Source organism: Gossypium arboreum, chromosome 11 (assembly GCF_025698485.1).
Source record: "Gossypium arboreum isolate Shixiya-1 chromosome 11, ASM2569848v2, whole genome shotgun sequence".
NCBI lineage: Eukaryota > Viridiplantae > Streptophyta > Magnoliopsida > Malvales > Malvaceae > Gossypium > Gossypium arboreum.
Window position 1 is genome coordinate 117555860 of NC_069080.1, and position 20246 is coordinate 117576105.

The window sequence follows — 20246 nt, forward strand, 5'->3', positions numbered from 1 at the left end:
CATATGTTCGAATACCCAAGCTTTCCAAAATAACCATACACCCCTATATGCATATTTTACCAATTTAGCTATCTTAACTCATTCATCAACATACCTATAAACTATCCTTCATTCAACTACACTAAACATACAACAAGCATGATAAAACCACATGTTTACATATACATCAAAATATGTCCAACAACAAGCCATACCAATGGCTAATTTCAACCAAACATTTATATGCCAACATTGGCCCATTTTAGCTTATACATATCATTATAACTAAAAATTAGTTTGTTACATATACCGAGCTAAGTTGATGGATAGTGTGAGATATCTCCGCCAATGCTTCCAACCCAATGAGCTTTCGTAGTACCATAAAACAGAGATAATGAAATAGAGTAAGCATTTAATGCTTAGTAAGTTCGTATAACATAGAATTTAACTTACCATTCATTTACACATAAGGTAAGCATACAAAATACATCCAAGGAAATTTGGCCAATACCCTATACACATATCCTCGTCAAATATGTTAGTCATATATTTCACATGAATATCAAGAAACTTATATGAGCTCATTGTAACGCTCGGGTTTGTGCAAGTGTACACAGTCGTTATCAAGTAATAAGTAAGTATCGAGTTATTGTCTCCACGAGGATTGTATTTGTGCTAAGTCACTTAATTTATAAAAGTGTATTAACAATTTGATAAATAAAAACAATATAATTGAGAAGTGATGAAAAATTAAGTATATGAAACTAAATGTAATGATTCCTAATGCAATTTATCCTAAGTATGCAAACTATATGAATGAGATAGATTTTAGCAGAATTAACACAATAAGCAACAATTATAACATAAATAAGCTAGGACAATTACTTTAATTAAACTCAAATTACTATCAACATGCTTATCAATATTCGGAAAAACATTCCATAGCAACTCGATCTTTCATGAGTTTGGAAACCACATTAGGTCCTTTCGAAATCCTTTACTTAGTAAATACGCATTTTACTGATCCTTATTTACTAAGGGTTTCTTAGTATTCGTGCGAGGTAACAGGGACGTGTTAGGTTCGAAACAGTTTAATCACACAAATCTAAAAACTATACAGATAACAGAGCCTGGTTAGGGATGTTATGCAACCTGCAATTTAATCGAGTTAGGATCTAAATTGAGCATGCACATTTCAATTATGCGTCCATTAGCCGTCGTCTGGTTAGGATCGCTTAGCTAATTCAGGTGCATTTCAATTACATATGAATGAAATACAGACTTGATTTTAATTGAAAACATGATCAATTGAGGCACACAATATTATAAGCATGAATCAAATAATTATTATTAAATCAAAGCAATCATCCTAGCTTAAATAAAATTAAGCTATCATTGTTGTAAACAAGAACAAAGAACACATAGTAAACTTTCTCGAATTAAATTAAAGTAAGAAAGATTAAACCCAATTCAGAGTGGCTGTCACCCAAGACTCTAACTGATGAGGGCTCTTTCTTTCCTTCACTTTACTCCTTTGCTGTTGGCTCTCCGAGATGGCCGAACAAGGGTTCTTTAAGAGGCTAATTTGCTCAAAATATTTATGCAAAGATGATGATAGGCGTGAGGGCTAAGAGATTTGAGAGAGGAGAGAATGATGAATGAGTGAGGGATGAATGAAGGATGAGGGATGAGTGATGAGGGATGATTGAAAAAGTGAGAAAAGGGCTCTTATTTATAGGTGAGGCATGGGAGCTAATTTGCTAAAAATAGGAGTGTCCATCTTTCAAAACTCCTTCCAAGGGTGGCTGGCCATGAATTGAGGAAATGTGGCTAATTTTGCTTGATTCTTGGTCAATTTGAGTGCCACAACAACTCAAGACTAAGACTCGGTCATCAGCAGATCTTCGGGCAATTATCTGATTTCTTCAACTCTTCAAGAACCTTGTGTAATTAAAACAAAATATGGCTTATGAACCTCCATATTCAGCTGAATTTTGGGTTGACTTGGCCCTCCATTTGGACGGTTTTGTAATCAAATTAAAGCTTTTAGACCTGTCCAAAAATAAATCAATAAGTTAGAGGACCAAAGAATTAAATTTTGCCACCTTAATTAAATTAATTAAAACCCAAATTATTAATGAAATATTTTAAAATGAATTATTAAATATAATTTTATATTTTATTATTTATTTAATCATGCATAGCTCACTTTATGTCATAAAAATATAATATGGTCAATTTAATATAAAATAAGCCATTTTATGGATGAAAACTATACAATAAAGCATAAAATCACATTTTAATAATTTCTATGTCCTGTTTTCATATTTTCACATATTTCATTAATTTATTAAACAATTACTTGATTTTAACAACAAATTTAAGTAAAAGGTGATAATTTATATAGAAAAATTCCTATATATTTTTCAGTTTACACTCATTAAATACCAAATGTTCATGTTCATAAACTTTCCATGTCATGTATTCATATACATTTACAATTCATATCCATGATAATTCATTTCGAATTCATATTGTTTCATATCAGAACTTTGCCCATTGAATCATTTAAAATATATCGATGGATACACAGGTAGTACATACGATGTGCACAAATTTGAAATCCATCAATTCATATTCGGGAATGCTCTTACGAGCACATAAACGGGAAGCTCTTTCGAGCCATTAATCGGGAAGCTCATGTGAGCCATGTAACAGGAAACTTCGGAGAGCCATTAACGGGAAGCTCATACGAGCCAATATCAGGAAGGTCTAAGCAAGTCAATATTGGAAAGCTCCGGGGAGCCAATTAATCGGGAAGCTCATGAAGGAGCCTTTAAATGGGAAGCCTCGAAGAGCCATATATCGGAATGCTCATAAGAGCTGCAGTATGTCCACAACATATATAGGATCACAACCGATCAGGATGCTCCGAAGAGCTAATAACGGGAAGCTCGCAAGAACCATATAGCGGGAAGCTCATGAGAGATAATAACGGAATGCTCTTTCGAGCTGTGGTGTATCCGTAACACATGTAGGATTACAATACCAATTCCGGAACCTTGTATCCATCGAATTTCATTTATTCAAACATGACTTAATATTTGACGGTCATTGTCAGATATGTAATTACTTTCATATACATGGAAATTTGAAAAATTCACATGCATAACATTCAATTCAATTTAAAACATACAAATATACAATTTAGTTACACGAACTTACCTCGACAAGTGTTCACGTATGTAAAATCCACTAATCTAACACTTTTTTTTCCTTAATCTAACTCCTTATTTGATATTTCTGGATCTATACGAATAAATTTAACATCAATTTAATACATTTCATATTCAATTCAACCCAATTCACATCTTAGGCAAAATTACCATTTTGCCCCTATACTTTTAATTAATTCCAATTCGTCCTTAGGCTAGGAAAATGAAATTCATGCAATTTAATCCTTACTCCAAGCATAGTCGATTTTTACATATAAAATTGCAGCCCATGTATTTCAAAAAATTTATAATTTTTCCATAAATTTTCCATCTTTACAATTTAGTCCCTAAATCACAATTTCATCAAAATTCACTTTACAAAAGTTGTTTATCTATCAACAGCCTTTCATTTTCTACCATAAAACTTCATAATTCAATTATATTCATACATAGAAAAATGCTATTACTTTGAAAATCTTACAAATTAATCCCTGAGATAGCTATATTAAGCTATTACGATCTCGGAAATATGAAAATTACTAAAAACGGGACAAGAAAACATACCTAATTGAGCCAAATAAGTTGGCTTGAGCTTAGGCTTCCATGGATAGGGTTTCCATGTTTTTAATTTGGGAAAGATGGTGAAATTAGATGATATTTTTTTATTTAATCATTTATCATCTTTTATTATTTTTTACTTTCCAATTTAGTCCTTTTTTGTAATAAATTTTCCAATAATGAATCATCATATTTATCTACTAGCTCTTTTTAATGGTCTATTTTCCATATAAGGACCTCCAATTTTGAATTCCATAGCTATTTGATACTTATAGCTACTAGAACTCAACTTTTGCATATTATGCAATTTGGTCCTCTCCATCAAATTAGACATGTAACCAATAAAACTTCTCTACAAAATTTTAATATGATATTCCAATCATAATGTAGACCATGAAATAATATTAAAATAAATTTTTTCTGGACTCAGATTTGTGGCCTCAAAACCACTGTTTCAATTTCTTTGAAAGCGGTCATTACACTCAAACATGCCTCAAAATTATTATAAAACCATCCAAAATAAAATGTCCAAAGTCCAATTACAACCAAAATCAAACTAATTCTCGAGAGTACCATAATTCCCAAATACAGTCTCTAAAATGTGTAATAGAGTCTCTACCAAGCCTAAATATCTTGGAACTCTCTTGCTCGACTCCTCAGCTCCTCAATCCCGACGATTATTTTCATGAATGTGCCAGTGTGAGCTTTAAAAGCTTAAATGAATGTTAATAAAAATGAAAAGTAAATCAACATCTAATTCATGCTTAACTCACAATCAATCATTCACCAATTGACAGCCACACTATTTAAACATGTCGATTTAATTTCCAAAAGCAATTTCCATACAGAAAATCAATTATCCATGGCTTTCAATCATTAATTGATATAGCAACCATCACAATAAATATATATTGGCATACACTTAAATATCCCATTGAGTGGAGACTCATGCTCAACACTCCCTTATTTACTCCAACAAATAGTCCACCTAGAACCTCATTGCTCACAAATAACATATCAATATGGTGAGTACTCACAAATCCTATGGAATGCCAACTATATCGAATGGATCCACCATGCATATTGCCAATATATACAATCAAACATAGCAAATAAGTTAGTCATTATGATGCTCAATTTAATGTGACAAGATGCCTATGTATAACATGTAACATAATCATTTAGCATCCAATTAAATCAAACAATTCATTTTTCAATTCTCATATTCAATTATCAAATGTAGCACCAACATATCATGGTCAAAATTTTCAGTACACAAGTTTTAAAATCATCCTTAAAATTAAAAAAATTAAATAGCACAACACCACCCAAAAACTCACTTACCATTTTTTTCCATACAAATTCAGTTTATTGCACATTTATTACCAATCTTGCAGAATCAACCATTCAACCATAATTAATTAATTGAAGTCATTAATTAGGATACTAATTAAACATAATTGAGGGTCAATTTACCAAATCGCCCTTAGAAACACTCACCACAGAATTTTATTCTACCACAACAAATGATCAACTAGGCAATTTCTAGCTTCAATTCCAGTTGTCTTAGTCCTCTTCAAGATTCGGAGCTTTAACAGAGATAAAGTAGACATTATCACCTTTCCAAAGCTATATTAAACAAAAATTTAATTAATTATACTAATCGAAATTCTTTTACAAAGATACCTTACTGAATTTGTAACATCAAGTCGAAAACTTGATTCCTCACAAAATCGATCACTCCGGCCCTCCTAATCACTTCCAAGCATCAATACTAGACCAAATACACATAAACTAAGCATCAATTTCACATTTAAATCAATTTCACAAAAACCCAGAAAATCAGTTCATGAAAATGATGAAATTCGAATTTCTTCAAATTACCTCACTAATAATGTTTAATCTTGATAAATAAGATCAAAAACCTTTTAATAGATCAATTTTGAGTTGGAACATCCATTGATTTGTTGATTTCCTCTCAACATTTAAGATTCACCATTAAATCACCTTAAGCTTTTGAAGAAGATGACATGGATGAAAAATCATATAATTATCACTCAAATCATGTAAAAATGTTTCTAATCATCATAAAAATAAGTTTAGAAATAATAATTACCTTTGATTAGTTTTAAATCCTTTGATTGAAAATCTTGATTCAAGAGTCTTAAGAAATTTCAGAATATTTTTTGTTACTTTTGTGAATAATTTCGAGTGAAAAGAGAGTATTTTGATAAGGAAATTGTTTAGAAGATGATAGTAAAACCATGCAAAGAAAACAAAATTTATAACTCTCTAATATGATGTAAATGGTGTTAAAAATAGGCTAAGTGCATTGTTTTTAAAACTGAAACAACCCACCATAATTTAAAAATTGGGGAATTTCCCTAATGGCCACTCTCACATTTCCCTTTACTATTTAATCATTTCCTCTAAAATTTCAAATTTTAAGGTCTATTTGTCAAATAAATACTCTAATTTTCCTAGTTTTACTACTAAATACTATTTAGTTAATATTTAAATTTAACTCAAATTAACCCCTAATAAAAAGTATTTTAAAATTCTATTTCACCCAAATTAATTATTTTCACTAATAATTATTTAATTACTTTAAAATTAATTTTTAAAAATATTTTTATTTTTTGGATTATTGTTTAATCGATTTTAAATGAAATTAACCACCTAAATTAAATTAACTATAAACCCCATAAATTCCTAGTTTATCACTCAAAACACGAAAAATATATCCAAACCCAAAAATATATTCAAAACTACTAAACCCAGTCTAGGGATATTACAATTTATTTGTTTATTTTTATCTTAATAAAATGCCATGTCAAGAATTTGCACATAACTTAATGAAAAATTATGCCACATAAATAACGAGATGAGTGAAATGTAAAAATTAAACCAAAATTAAAGTTTGATGTATACAAATACACCAAATTAAAGATGATGTATAACATTCCAAATTTTATCAAAGTTCATGTATAATTTTAATGTTTATCCCATTTTATTATTATCTTCTATTATAAATTATTTATTTTTTACCCTTTGTTATTAATTGATTACAAAATGCTATCATTTACCTATTATGTTAAAGACCATATAGTATTAATTTATAATTATTTTTAAAATTTATTAAAATTGTTAATATGTTATCAATAATTTATGGAATTATTTACTAATAAATTAATTATATTTTATTATTTATTATTTATTATTTATTATTTATCAACAATTTATTATATTATTTAACATATATTATTATTTTATAATAATTTATCTTTTAATTACAAAATTACCATATATTATGAATAAATTATAGAATTAAAATTATTTATCATTGAACTATCTTAGAGGTTTGAATTCGGTCACCTAATTATTAAATTATTGATTTACATTCATTTATTAAGGAAGCTAAAAATATTAACCATCTAATAGTAAGAGACTAAGATTATTTTATTACAAACCACAACAATCAACAGTTATGATATTCCAATTATGAAATTTTAATAATGTCTAAAACAAAATATTATTAATTAAATTTTAAAATTTTAAACTTATATAAATTAAATAAAAATTTTAAAAATTAAGTGACAAAATATAATTTAATTTTCAAAAACATTAACGTTTTTATATAAATTCATATGTTGTGGCAAAATAAAGTATTGTGACATAACATCTTATAGATGCTGTTATATTGTTATGTTATCGTATCATTATTGATTAATGATTGAATGGCCAACATATTCAATGTTATTAACTATGGTGCTTAAGATGATTTTGATAGTTGAATAGTTAAATTAAACATATATTACTATTACATGTTAAATTATATGTTAAATTTATTTATTATTTGTTATTAATCATATATTACTATTTTATCAATAGTTTGCTACTAATATTATTCATTATGCATATCATTTTATTGATCTTTATATTACAAAATTTATTACAAAAAATGTTGAGGTAGTTTTTGAGCAGTACTTAGGTCAATACCAACCAGTCATGGCATTGTTTGCTTAGAAAACTTGTCATGTTGCTTAGAAAACTTGTCATGTTTAAGCAGTAAATTTTTGCAACAAAACATTTTTGGGCTTTGAATTTTGTTGATACTTTGGATGTTAGTCAACCCATCTTTAATATTCAAATTACACGTAGCAACATACTTGGAGATTGATTTGGATTTGGATCCAAGTAATCAAATTCTAAAGTTTGATTGATTAGATCAAATTGGGCAAAACTTGAAAGTATATCCTGAAAATTCAAGATTTTTCCTGCGGTGATTGAAGATATTTGTTATGCTAATTATCTTATTTTTTTCGAGATAAAATTGATTATAATTGATATAATATGTTAGCAAGTATCAATCTCTTATAAATTGAGGAGAGTTGTATGGGTGAGGTACTAAACAAAGAGCACTTATTATTATTCCTTGAGGAACGTTTCTTTTAACACTTACAAAAATTTCTAAGCATTTGACCAAATTTGAAAATTACTTTGAAAATAATTTCTCATGGTTTAACATGAAGTTTTACAAAATTTGATTAAGGAAATATTTTGTTATATCAAATCATTTGAAAATTAAAGTTAACACTAATAATAATTAATTAATTAATTAAAATTTTATAAAAATCTAAAAAATATTAAACCACTTGACTATCGATTTCTATTCAACTTTTCAATTTTATCATTTTCATATAGTTTTTCGATCAATTGATTCAATATTTTTGTTCGGACTATTATACCCATTAATTTTAATCCATCCAATTTGATATTATTCTAGTAATATTAATCACATCATTAAAGTAAAAAATTATATTATCTCTAAATATCTATAAAATCTTTCAGCATACATATCAATGTTTTTAATAAAACAGACAAAAAGATGACCTATAGGGTGACATATTGGGAACATATTACGAATTCATGACATATTTAGACTAGTCGCGAAGTGGGCAAGTCAACTAAGATGAAGATTCTAACCTTCATAGCCATCGGCTAAATCTTTTATACTTGCTGTTTCTTTTGAGCTGTACACAAAGCCTCAGTTCATTAACACAAGAAAGAACAGAAAAAAAGGAACAAAAGATGGGTGAGGAGCAGCAGGGAATTCAGATTCCCAGAATCAAACTGGGAACTGAAGGACTTGAGGTTAGATTCTGCTCTTCTTACACTACTCATGACAAAGGTTGTCTCTAAATATGCCCTGAATTTTTGTCATTTTTTTATCTGTTCCTCCAAGATATGCAGACTGTAGCTGGATTTATTTGTCTCAGTTCTTTTGTTTTGTAGGTTTCAAAGTTGGGGTTTGGCTGTATGGGTCTCACTGGAGGTTACAGTTGTCCAGTCTCTGAAGAAGTTGGGATATCGATTATCAAGCATGCATTCCACAGAGGAATCACTTTCTTTGATACATCTGATATCTATGGACCCAAAACTAATGAAATTTTGGTTGGAAAGGTAGACATGCTTGGACAAGCTGTTCGTATTTTCAAGTCCAATTACCCCAGCTTCTATTATTGTTCTTGTCTCATGAACCTGTAAAACCAATATCTTCCCTTTTCAGGCATTGAAGCAGCTACCAAGAGAGAAGGTACAGCTAGCCACAAAATTCGGTTTCGAAAAACTGGATTCAACAGGTATCAAAGTAAACGGTACACCTGAATATGTCCGTGCCTCTATCGAGGCTAGCCTAAAGCGCCTAGATGTGGACTATATAGATCTCTACTACCAGCACAGAGTTGACACCAACACTCCTATAGAGGATACTGTAAGTGCTGCAGTTGAAAGCACCATAAGATTATTTGTTCAATACATAATACCAAGTCCTAGATTTTCCTTCTTTCATCTTCTTATTGGGGGGAAACTATCGTTTAACTGGTTGAGCTTTCTGACTTTAGATGTCTGAACTCAAGAAGTTAGTGGAAGAGGGGAAAATTAAGTACATAGGTTTATCTGAAGCTAGCCCTGAAACTATAAAGAGAGCACATGCGGTTCATCCTATAAGTGCTTTCCAGACAGAGTGGTCGCTGTACACTCGTGATATCGAGGATGAAATAGTCCCCCTTTGCAGGTTCGTTCGTGTATCTTGAACCATTGAAACTTAAAAAAAAATGTAAAGTTTACTTCAGATTCGAACTCTAATCTTGCTAATCGTGTTCTATGCAGGGAACTTGGAATTGGGATCGTTCCTTATAGCCCTCTTGGTCGCGGTTTCTTTGGTGGCAAAGGAGTGGTGGAAACTGTGCCTGCAAATAGTCATCTGGTATGGGAACTAACTTATTTATGTCTTTAACCTATCCTTAATCTTTGTGTAGAAAGTAAACTAATACCCTCCCAACTTCTACCTTTTAAGCTATATTTCCCAAGGTTTCAAGGAGAAAACTTGGACAGAAACAAGATGTTGTATTTGAAAGTGGAGAAGTTGGCTGAGAAGCATGGATGTAGCCCTGCACAATTAGCACTTGCCTGGGTTCTTCATCAAGGGGATGATGTAGCACCGATTCCCGGTGAGTCACATTCTGTAATTTTCAACATCTATTTTCTCTTTTCGATAGCCTTGTACCAAGTACCAATGCATATGCCTTGTTTAGATAATAGAACTAGGACCATAGTTTTGATCCTTTCTTTCATTCTTGTTTTCACAGGAACAACAAAGATAAAAAATCTGGATAGTAACATTGATTCAGTAAAAGTAAAGCTCACAGCAGAAGATTTGAAAGAAATTTCTGATGCGGTTCCGATAAATGAGGTAGCAGGTGATGTTTTGCCTGATAGATTTTGTCAATTACACTGGAAGTTTGGTAATACACCACCAAAGGGGAGCAAAGTTTCAACCTGAAAAAAACCATGGATGCCAAGTCTGCAGCAAAATATGAAGTTTTGGATGAACGGACTCTCCAACAACTCAAACTATTGAAAAATTGTATCAATGATTTGGTAAGCAATTTGGTTAAAGTACTAATGAAGGGTTGAGTGAGAGTAGAAGCCTGCATTACCAAACCAAAACAATAAGCAGTTTTGTATTGTGTTTCTGTCTGTGATATGTAGCTAGTAATCTTCCAAGTTATGTAGTTTGAAAATGAACCAGGTTGTTTGTTTATCACCTGAATGCTGCTAGTAACAGCAGCATTATTGTATTAGGTTTCTACTACCTGCTTTACTTGGAGAAATAAAAAAAATCTACTTTTTCCAGAAAATTTAACACAAGTGAATGCGTCCCTTGCTCTAAATCTATTAAAATTATTGATCTCTTCTTTTGTTTCATTTCATTTTTACATGAGTAAAAGCTGTATCAAATAACAATATGAGATATCTTTCTAAAATAAAATAAAATCAATTTGTGGGATTTATATAATATGTTAAAACATGTGCACAACGAAGCACCAGTGGCCTAGTGGTAGAATAGTACCCTGCCACGGTATAGACCCGGGTTCGATTCCCGGCTGGTGCATATTGTGGGAGCAATGAAGAGAAATTCGCTTTTGTGATGTTTGGGTTCATCTCTGTCTCTGATCTTACGATGAAAAACTGCGCTTTTGAGCTCTTTTATTCTTTTTTTTTTCTCTATTTTAGATTCTAAATATCATTTTCCAGGTGAAGAAAAGGAATTTATGAAAATTCTAATTCTGAATTTCGTTGAATTTTTTCTTTAAAGTTAGTATACTTTAATTTATCATCTCACCTTCAATTTTGCAAAAACAAAAAAGTTTGCCAATTTATTGGTGCAAATCAGGGATTTAAATTGCGGTGGCAGTCGTGTTTAAGTTCGCGTTACGTTTATCACGGTTGCGGACATAAGAGATACTATTGCGGTCACTACAGGTATTGCCGTCGTGAATTTTTTTAAAATTCGCACAACTTATTGTAAATCATAATAATTATAATTAATATTATAAAAAGTCACTTTTAATAATTTTAGTGTGTTTTCTAACACTTATGAACTTTTATTAATATGATATGAGAATACAACTTTTATTATCATTAATTATTCTTATTTTTATTTACGAATTTTTAAATATGTTATATTAACTAATAACAAAGTAAAAAAAAGGAAATATTAAACATTTATCATATTTAATAAGTTTGAAAGTTTTTATAGATAAAATAATTGAAAATTCATACACGAGAGATGTCTTCAATATTTCTTGACAACTTTAAAGATGGTGAAGATATAAACATTCTATCTGCAAAAGGAAAAAGGAATAGATAAATGTATAGATTCTCATTAATTATTCATATTTCCTACCACTTATTCTCACTCTCATTCTACTTTCATATATAGTTTAACATGTTTCAATTCTTAATTATCTTTTCATAAAATATATTCCATTTATTTATCTAAAGATATATTTTAATGTTTTAATATCATCAAAATTAAGAACATTAACAAAAGTTTTCTTTAAAAAAAAACATACCTTACAAATAATGGTAGTGGTACGATTTAGTTTTCACTAATTAGTGGAATGACGAGGAAGATCAGATCCTTCACCTTCACTTTGAGAGCATTCTTGACTTGATTCTCTTGGCCTTTGTCCAAAAATATATCCAAAAAAAGTAACATTTTCACCTTGGTTTTCATATAATTGATATGGAGGATATATTTGAGGAGAAGGATACATGAGAGGTGGAGGTAGGTGATACATTGGTGGTAGAGGATGCATTTGAGGCTGGTATGGCACACCATAATTAGGAAATGGTGGATAATAACCATATGGTTGTGGATAACCATGTGAAGGTTGAAAATATAAAGGTTGTTCTGGTGGATAAAAACCTTGAGTGCTAGTAGATGAATCATTGTACCCAAGGTTACTAGAACTCGATCTCCTACCAGATAAAGAGCCTATAGAAGTATGCTTATTGCCTTTTCGTTTTGATGGAGCTCTAAGTTCACTTCTATCTCTCCTAGGTTCAGGAAACATATTTCCATCAAACTCTGATCTATCACGAAAATATCCACTAGTGGTACCAACCCCACTAGTGGTACCAACCCCATATTCTCCTCCATACTGACTAGAAGACCTAATTTCACCTCTATCAACACTATATCCATCATCCTCATCAATTGGACTTAAACCACCACCATCGGGTCCATCGCCACTCTGACTTGGCATTGAACTAGAACTTGAATGAGACAAATTTTGTTGTTGAGATTGATCAACATCCATTTCATCATCAGAGGTATCCACAGGCAACACACCGGTATTTTCACCATCTAATAATGGATTCTCTTTCTCATGAAGCCATTCTGATAGTGGATCAACATCTTCAAAGATATGATCAAGGCTGGTAGGATTAAAACTAGCGTTTATATCATCAGTGTTCATTTTTTTTTTTATGTCTTATCTGAATTCATTTTTTTTTGATGTCTTATCTGAAGCCTCATATTATAATAGGTAAACACTAGTTTCTCAAGTTTTTTATACTTTAACCTATTTCTTGCCTTAGTGTGAATATAACTAAATGTGCTCCAATTTCGTTCGCAATTTGATGCTGAAGTTGTTTGACTAAGCACTTTAATTGCTAATTTTTGTAATTCGGGGACACATGTGCCTTATATTATCCACCACTCAGCTGTATAATATTATTTAAATTTCAAAATAACTTCAAAATGTACAATATAATTAAATAATATAAATTAAATTAAATAATTTAATTAACTGTTTACCCAGATTCATTTGCTTCCAAGCTCTTTGTGCTTGTGGAGTACCGAATGTCTCATGTTTATCTCTAAATAGTAACAACTGCATAAATAAAAGATAGAGTAAAAATAAAATAAAATAAAATTCTATTTCAAAATATGTAACTAAGTTACAAATAATAGTACTTGAATATAACCTGATTAACCATTCTGACTTGAGTATCAAAAGAAGGTTCTAATCTTTCAATTACTGATCGTGTACCTTCTAATGTTTCTATTAGTACATTCTCAGAATGCTCCACCCCAAATTGAAATTGAGGATCAAGAAAATAACCTAAGTATAATTTATAAGAATATCATTAAATAATAATAATCTAAAGCTTAAAACAATAAAATAAAAAAATAGTTCTTAATTATATGAAACATTTTATCTTACCAGCTGAATGCAAGTCGGAATGCATAAAATTCCATCTATTGTCAATAATCTTTTCATACTCGGTGAAATATCAACAATCTTGTTGAATTGCTCGTTTAGCTCTATCAACAGCCTCATAAATAAAGCCCATTGTTCATTTTTCATCGCTATCCACAAGTCTCAATACTATTACTAGGGGCTCGTAAACTTTTATGAGGTCGTTGGCTTTTTTTCCAAAAATCTTTTCCCAAAACAATTTTTTTGGCTTCATAAGCTGGCCCTGACTTTTACTGTCCCCATTTTGATTCTTTAAATTCCTATATATTCATAAGAAAAATTTTAAAATAATATAATTTAAATTATTTGGAACTAATAAAATCATTAAAGGTTGCTATATTTAAGTAATTATATTAACTAATTATAAAATACTAACCTTGCTTTTGTCTTGTTATCTAATTATATTTAAGTAATTATATTAACTAATTAAACATCTCTCTCAGACCTTGCTTTTGTCTTGTTATCTCTTCAAGTTGAATGAAATGAGTTACAAATCGAGTAAGAGAAGGTCGAAGTATTTGTTTCCCTTGTGTATACTTCTTCATCAAATCAACAGTCCAAATGCGATTGTGTATAAAGCAAGTTACTTTCTTTGCCTTATCTAACACTTTTGCTACACTAGGCTTTTTCTCAATATCTTCAAGGCATAAATCTAAACAATGAGCTACACATGAGGTCCAATATAGATGTTTTCTTTTCAACATTAATTTTTTTCCAGCAGCTTCCATTGCTACCTCATTATCAGTCACTATTTGGACAATATAATTTTCTCCAATTTCTTCTACAACTGAATCTAGTAAACTGTAGTAGAATTCAGCATCTCTACTACGGACACTTGAGACATCTACCGATTTCCAAAAAATGGTTCCTTTACTACAATAAACAAGGAAATTAATGATGTGCATTTGATTCAAACTATTGGTCCAACCATTACACATTAGAGTTGCACCCAATTCTTTCCAATAAGTCTTTAGTCCATTTATCCAATCACGAACTCGTTGATACTCTGACTCCAAATACACATTTGAAATCTCATAAGGTGTTAGGAGCTTTACACCTTGTCCAACTTCTGTTGACACTTGAATTAAGTTATACAACCATGGAGAGCTTGCTAATTGAAAAGGAAGTCTTTCATATATTAAAAATTTAGATACCGCTTCACCTATCTTCCTTCGAAAACTCTTTAAAAAAGAGTCATTGACCTTTGCTTGCTTTGAACTTTTGCTTCTAACCAATTCAGGTATAGCTCCCCTTAAGGTAAACTCAGACTCACTTAGGATGGATTTACTTGTTCTTTCTCTATGATATTCTCTAGCTGATCCATGAGAAGATCGCCCTTCTTCATAAATGTTATTCCAACCACCAATACTTTGTTTGAATTCTTCCTTCTATGCCACTCGTGTTGTGATTGGATACTTTCTCGAGTTGCTTGCCTTATAGCAGAAACCTCATCAATGAATTCCTCGTGTTCATCCTCATCTTCTCTTAATTGAGGTAAGAATTCATCTTTTCTCCTCTTTTTGTCTATTTTCTTTGTCTTACTTTCTTTTAGTATATTCATCATACTTTCTCTAATGACACCTGTTAATAAAATAAAAATAATTCACACTTTATATTATTATCAATTATATATAATCTTTATAGAAAATTTACAATAACATTTAAAAATAATAATAAAGTATCACATACCAGTAACATTAGGGCATGGTGCAACATTGCCAGTTTTATGAGCAATGTGCTCTTTAAATCGTGTTATTCCTCCTTTCACAACTTTTCCACAAAGTTTGCATACGATATTTCCTTTCATATTTGGCACTGGAGTTCCAAAGTGCCAACCTATATCATTACTTGGTGCACCCTCCAATCCTTTAGTCGAGAACTCTTCACGTGGTGGCACGCTTTATTTTTATTTATATATAAGAAACATAAAATTATATTTAGAAATATAAGCAACTCATTACTTATATTATCAATAATATAATACAAAAAAGTAAACATCATTAACATGGAAAATTTAAATTTATTCCATAATCCATACATAATAATAATAAATAATAAATAATTATCATTATAAATTTTAATTACAATATTAATTAAAAATAACATATAAAGTAAAATTATAAACTGATAAGATTGAAGCTTTCATATTAAAAATATAATAATATGATTGTTGCCAAAGTAATTTTCATTTTCTATAAAATCTCTCAAACTCTAATAAATCAACCCAAATATACTTTGCTTCAACAAGTTAAAAGGTGAAGAGGATGGGAGTGAGAGTTGGTATTCACTCTTTTCCACTTTAAATACTTACTAGTTTATAGAAACAACAGGTGAAAACCTTTACGTAATATATTTATAAAAAATTGTTATGAAAATTAAGGGCATGAAATGATAAAGTTAAGATGATTTTAATGTGAGGTTTCAAATGTCATTATTTACATTTATATGCATGTATTTTTTCTAAATTTATCAAATATAAAAATATATAGATACCTCGAAATAATATTTGTTGTTTTATAAAATGAATGGATAATAATTTTCTAATTGAGTTTAGTCTCGGTTATTAGGTTACATCAACCCAATCAACTCTTTAATTTATAGTATAGATGATTTTTCATGGTTGCATTAGCATAGAATATAATTACACAAGAAAATTATTAAAACTCCATATGTGTATGTAAAAATTTAATTTAATAAATTATTAATATGTTAAAATCTATATCAATAAAAATTAAACAAATAGAATATGAATATTTATATTATACTTAATTGTCGATAAGTTAATGTCAAGAGTCAACTAAACACTAACTTGATTGGAAATTAATAAAAACATAACCTTTTTACTTAAGTAGCAAATATTACAATATAAAAGTGTTTTTACATTTTATACGAAATATATAAAAAATCAATTTAAATCTAAAATACATATGGAAAAATACAAACAATAATCAAATTTAAAACTTTCAAATCCTCAAATTTATCATTCAAATTAAAACTCGTTTTTATATTAATTTTAATAAACATAGTGAGGATATCATTCTCATTAAATAATATATAGTGGTTTTATTTTAAAATGATTATATATATATATATATATATGTTTAACCGGTATAATGAATTTCATTTATGAGCTTTAATTTCAAGTTTATATAGCATATTAACTTTAAGTCAAAGTGTCAAACATTACTCCCATTAAAGAGTGACCTGTCAAGAGAACACTGGTAGCCTAGACGGTGCCACCGTTTTGGCTAGGAGTAAAAGAAAATAAAAATGAAAAAAATAAAGAAAAAAGGAAATCAAATGGCAGAAAACTTAGAAAGAAAAACTGAAGAGGCCCTAAAGTTCCAGGATCTCGCCTCTCTTGCTCGTTTTCATCGCCGTTGCTGGATTGATTTCCTTTTTCTCGATTTTACAACGATTAGTAAGGAATTGATTCACTTTGTGTTGAAGCAGTTCAAATTACTTGGCACTATTTTTTTTTCTAGATTCTTTTATGTTGCAGACTATTAGTAAGGAGCAGATTTACTTTGTGACCTAAACTCTATCATCCTCTCAAAACTCATATCCTCTCAAAATTCTATCAAATTCTTGGAATATGCTGCAAAAACAAGCAAGAATCAAGACAAAGTTTCAGGTACTTACTTGAAAATTAGCAATCTCTGAATGTGCAAGTGATTAGGGGTTCAGGGTTTGCTTTGTTTGCCGTTTGGTTTGGAGTTTAGGGACTGAAATATGAGAAATAGAATTTTATATTTTCTATTGCTTTTGAGTTTTGAATTTTGATTGTTTTTTTCTGTTTATTTGGTCTTTTTTTTACTTTTTTTGATTGAAAACACTCTAATTTTGCAAGTAGGGGAATATATTCCCTTTGGTTTATTGTGTTTCACTGTTTCTATTGATAGATTTTTTTTAATTTACTATAATAGAAAATAACAGGAATAGTGGCCCGTTATTGCCGCAATTGGCCATTACCCGTTAAATTGCGGCCGCGACCCACCGTTCTCGGTGTGACTCCGCTTCACACCGTTATTTTCAGCAGTAGCGGTTTCAGACGATGCTGCTACCGCTATATAGTAGTCGCTATAGCGGTATCGAACCGCTATTTAAATCCCTAGTGCAAATCTTTTGTATATAAATTGAAGAATAATTGATTTTCCCTATTCATATATGAATAATGGGTAGGTTTTGGTTACGAAATTGGATTAACTTATTAGTTTTGGTAGGGTAAGAAGACCAACTTTAAACAAATTAAAATATAGGACTTAATTTATTAATTTTTGTAAAGTTGAAAAAAGATTTTCTGCAATGAACAGTGAAAGATTCACTCCATTTGGGAGGGGGATTAGGACTCTATTTTTAGAACCAAAACACCATTTTCCTCTCTATCTTGACCTCAATTGATATTGTGTATCAACAAAATTTGCTCAATAAAATTTTAAGTTAAAACCTATATAGTTAGCCCAAAATTACACAAATTATAAGTGTAAGCTTGTTTCAGAAGAGCCAACTTATAACTTTTTTTCGACAAGATGAAGGATAAATTATTATATAATTATAATAAAATATATAATAACTTGATTCAGGATTTGACCTGGTGATCCAGCCCGAAATACCTATGATTCAAATAACCTCACACACTCCATTTGAGTGGGGGGTTCGGACTCTATTTTTTGAACCAAGACACCATTTCCTCTCCATCTTTACCTCCGTTGATATTGTGTATCACTATATATATATATATATATATATATATATATATATATATATATATATTATCCTAAAAATTCAATAACTTTCTTCTCCAATGATCTAACAAATCATCTAACAAGTTCAAAATAATAATTAAAAGAAAAAAGAAAAGAAAAGAGCTCACTATCACAATAGCATTGACACTAGACAGATACTATAGTTTCCTCCATTCTTAACAAATTTCCACCAGAGAAAGTCAATGAAGTAACTATTCAACAGTAAAAGCAATAGATTTTTTCTTCATTTCTCATAAACCAAATTAACTAATAACCATCTCAATAAACCAAATTTGCACTTATAGAAAGAGGAAATGAATGGTATTACCATGAGAACTCCACTAATCCAGGCCAGAACTTGCTTTTCAAATTGTCCACCATCTTTGCCTGCCTAAAATTGACAAAAAAAAAACTAAAGAGTTTCAATAAAAGTTACTAAAGCCAATTCATAACTAAGAAGCAAATTTTAAAACCTGCAACTTTCACGCCAATTCCACATTGCATATAATTTGGTCCTAGTGTCGAAGTTCGCCGTACCGGTGTTGCTACTCTTCGGTTCTTCTTATTTCTTCGATTTTTACCGCCTCTATGGCGATCGATACCAATTGGAGTTTCCCCGAAATGGCGGTCAGATTAGAATCATGTCATTATCTTCCCCGACAATCTACATTATCCAAAATCAACCATAAAAAAAAGAGATCATTAGAGAGATAGAGAGCGTGAGAGAGCCATTCTACCTTTTGCTGATCGAGAGGAATTAAATTGAGAGAGAAGAGCCAAAACTGAAATACCTGAAATTAGAAAAAGTTGTAGAGAGAAAATAAATAATAGGAAATGACAAAATAATTTTTTTTGTACAGAGAAACTATTGGAGAATGATTCAAAATTAGTTTTTCTAAATTTAGATTTGGTTGGGTTGTGCTCAGTTTATTTTTTCCTTATTTTTCTGTATTTGTTGAGATATGATTTAGTACCAAATTTTTCCCATTGAGATTTGTTGATGTGTAAAGCCTATATAAGAGGCTGATCTTTAGTTGAATAAGATGCATTAGTTTTTCCCAAATATACTATAGCTTATTTGTGTCCATAACCTGTTTGATAAGATTACTCTTAAAAACCTTTTTTACTATCTCTTATTTTTAAAGGCTGTTTTGAGTTTCTTTCTCTTTGTGCAGTTGTCTCTCCAACATTCTTTGGTATCATAGCAAGGTTCAATTATTATTAGGTGCATTTTTCATGACGACAAACAATAATATCGTGAGTGTTTCTCAACCGACAATTCTCGTTTTCAATGGTGATAGCTATGAGTTTTAGAGAATCAAAATAAAGACACTGTTTAAGTCTCAAGAATTGTGGGACTTAGTTGAAAATGTGTATCCTGATGACGATGGGGAGGCTAAGTTGAGAGAAAACCAGAAAAGTGACAACAAAGCATTATTCTTCATTCAGCAAGCTGTTCACGAGTCAATTTTTTCAAATATTGCAGTAGCAGAAACTGCAAAAGAAGCTTGGACAACATTGCATATGGCATATCAAGGCACTTCGAAACTTGTTACAGTGAAGCTTCAGACTCTTCGTCGTGACTTTGAGACATTGCAAATGAAAAGTGGAGAATCTGTACAAGATTATCTTAC

The 20246-nt window shown here is 30.2% G+C and overlaps 1 protein-coding gene and 2 non-coding genes across 3 annotated transcripts; all 3 read left to right on the forward strand.

Moving 5' to 3' along the window:
• The first annotated feature begins 8645 nt into the window (after positions 1–8645).
• Positions 8646–10954, forward strand: LOC108470691 (perakine reductase-like). The gene is made up of 7 exons (XM_017772115.2): positions 8646–8906; positions 9048–9215; positions 9322–9525; positions 9656–9828; positions 9924–10020; positions 10111–10264; positions 10403–10954. The coding sequence occupies exons 1-7, from the start codon at positions 8844–8846 to the stop codon at positions 10594–10596; spliced, it is 1053 nt and encodes a 350-aa protein (XP_017627604.1). The 5' UTR covers positions 8646–8843; the 3' UTR covers positions 10597–10954.
• Positions 10955–11137: 183 nt separating this feature from the next.
• Positions 11138–11208, forward strand: TRNAG-GCC (transfer RNA glycine (anticodon GCC)). The gene has a single exon. It is a non-coding gene; the product is annotated as a tRNA-Gly (tRNA).
• An 8-nt stretch (positions 11209–11216) lies between these two features.
• Positions 11217–11301, forward strand: LOC128284605 (small nucleolar RNA snoR114). The gene has a single exon (XR_008275030.1). It is a non-coding gene; the product is annotated as a small nucleolar RNA snoR114 (small nucleolar RNA).
• Positions 11302–20246: the final 8945 nt, after the last annotated feature.

Excerpts from the sequence above, each read along its gene's own strand:
- LOC108470691 (XM_017772115.2), top strand. The coding sequence starts at position 8,844 with ATGGGTGAGGAGCAGCAGGGAATTCAGATTCCCAGAATCAAACTGGGA. Across the intron at positions 8,907-9,047 it reads TGGGAACTGAAGGACTTGAG|GTTTCAAAGTTGGGGTTTGG; the intron begins GTTAGATTCTGC and ends TTTGTTTTGTAG. Across the intron at positions 10,021-10,110 it reads TGCCTGCAAATAGTCATCTG|CTATATTTCCCAAGGTTTCA; the intron begins GTATGGGAACTA and ends CTACCTTTTAAG.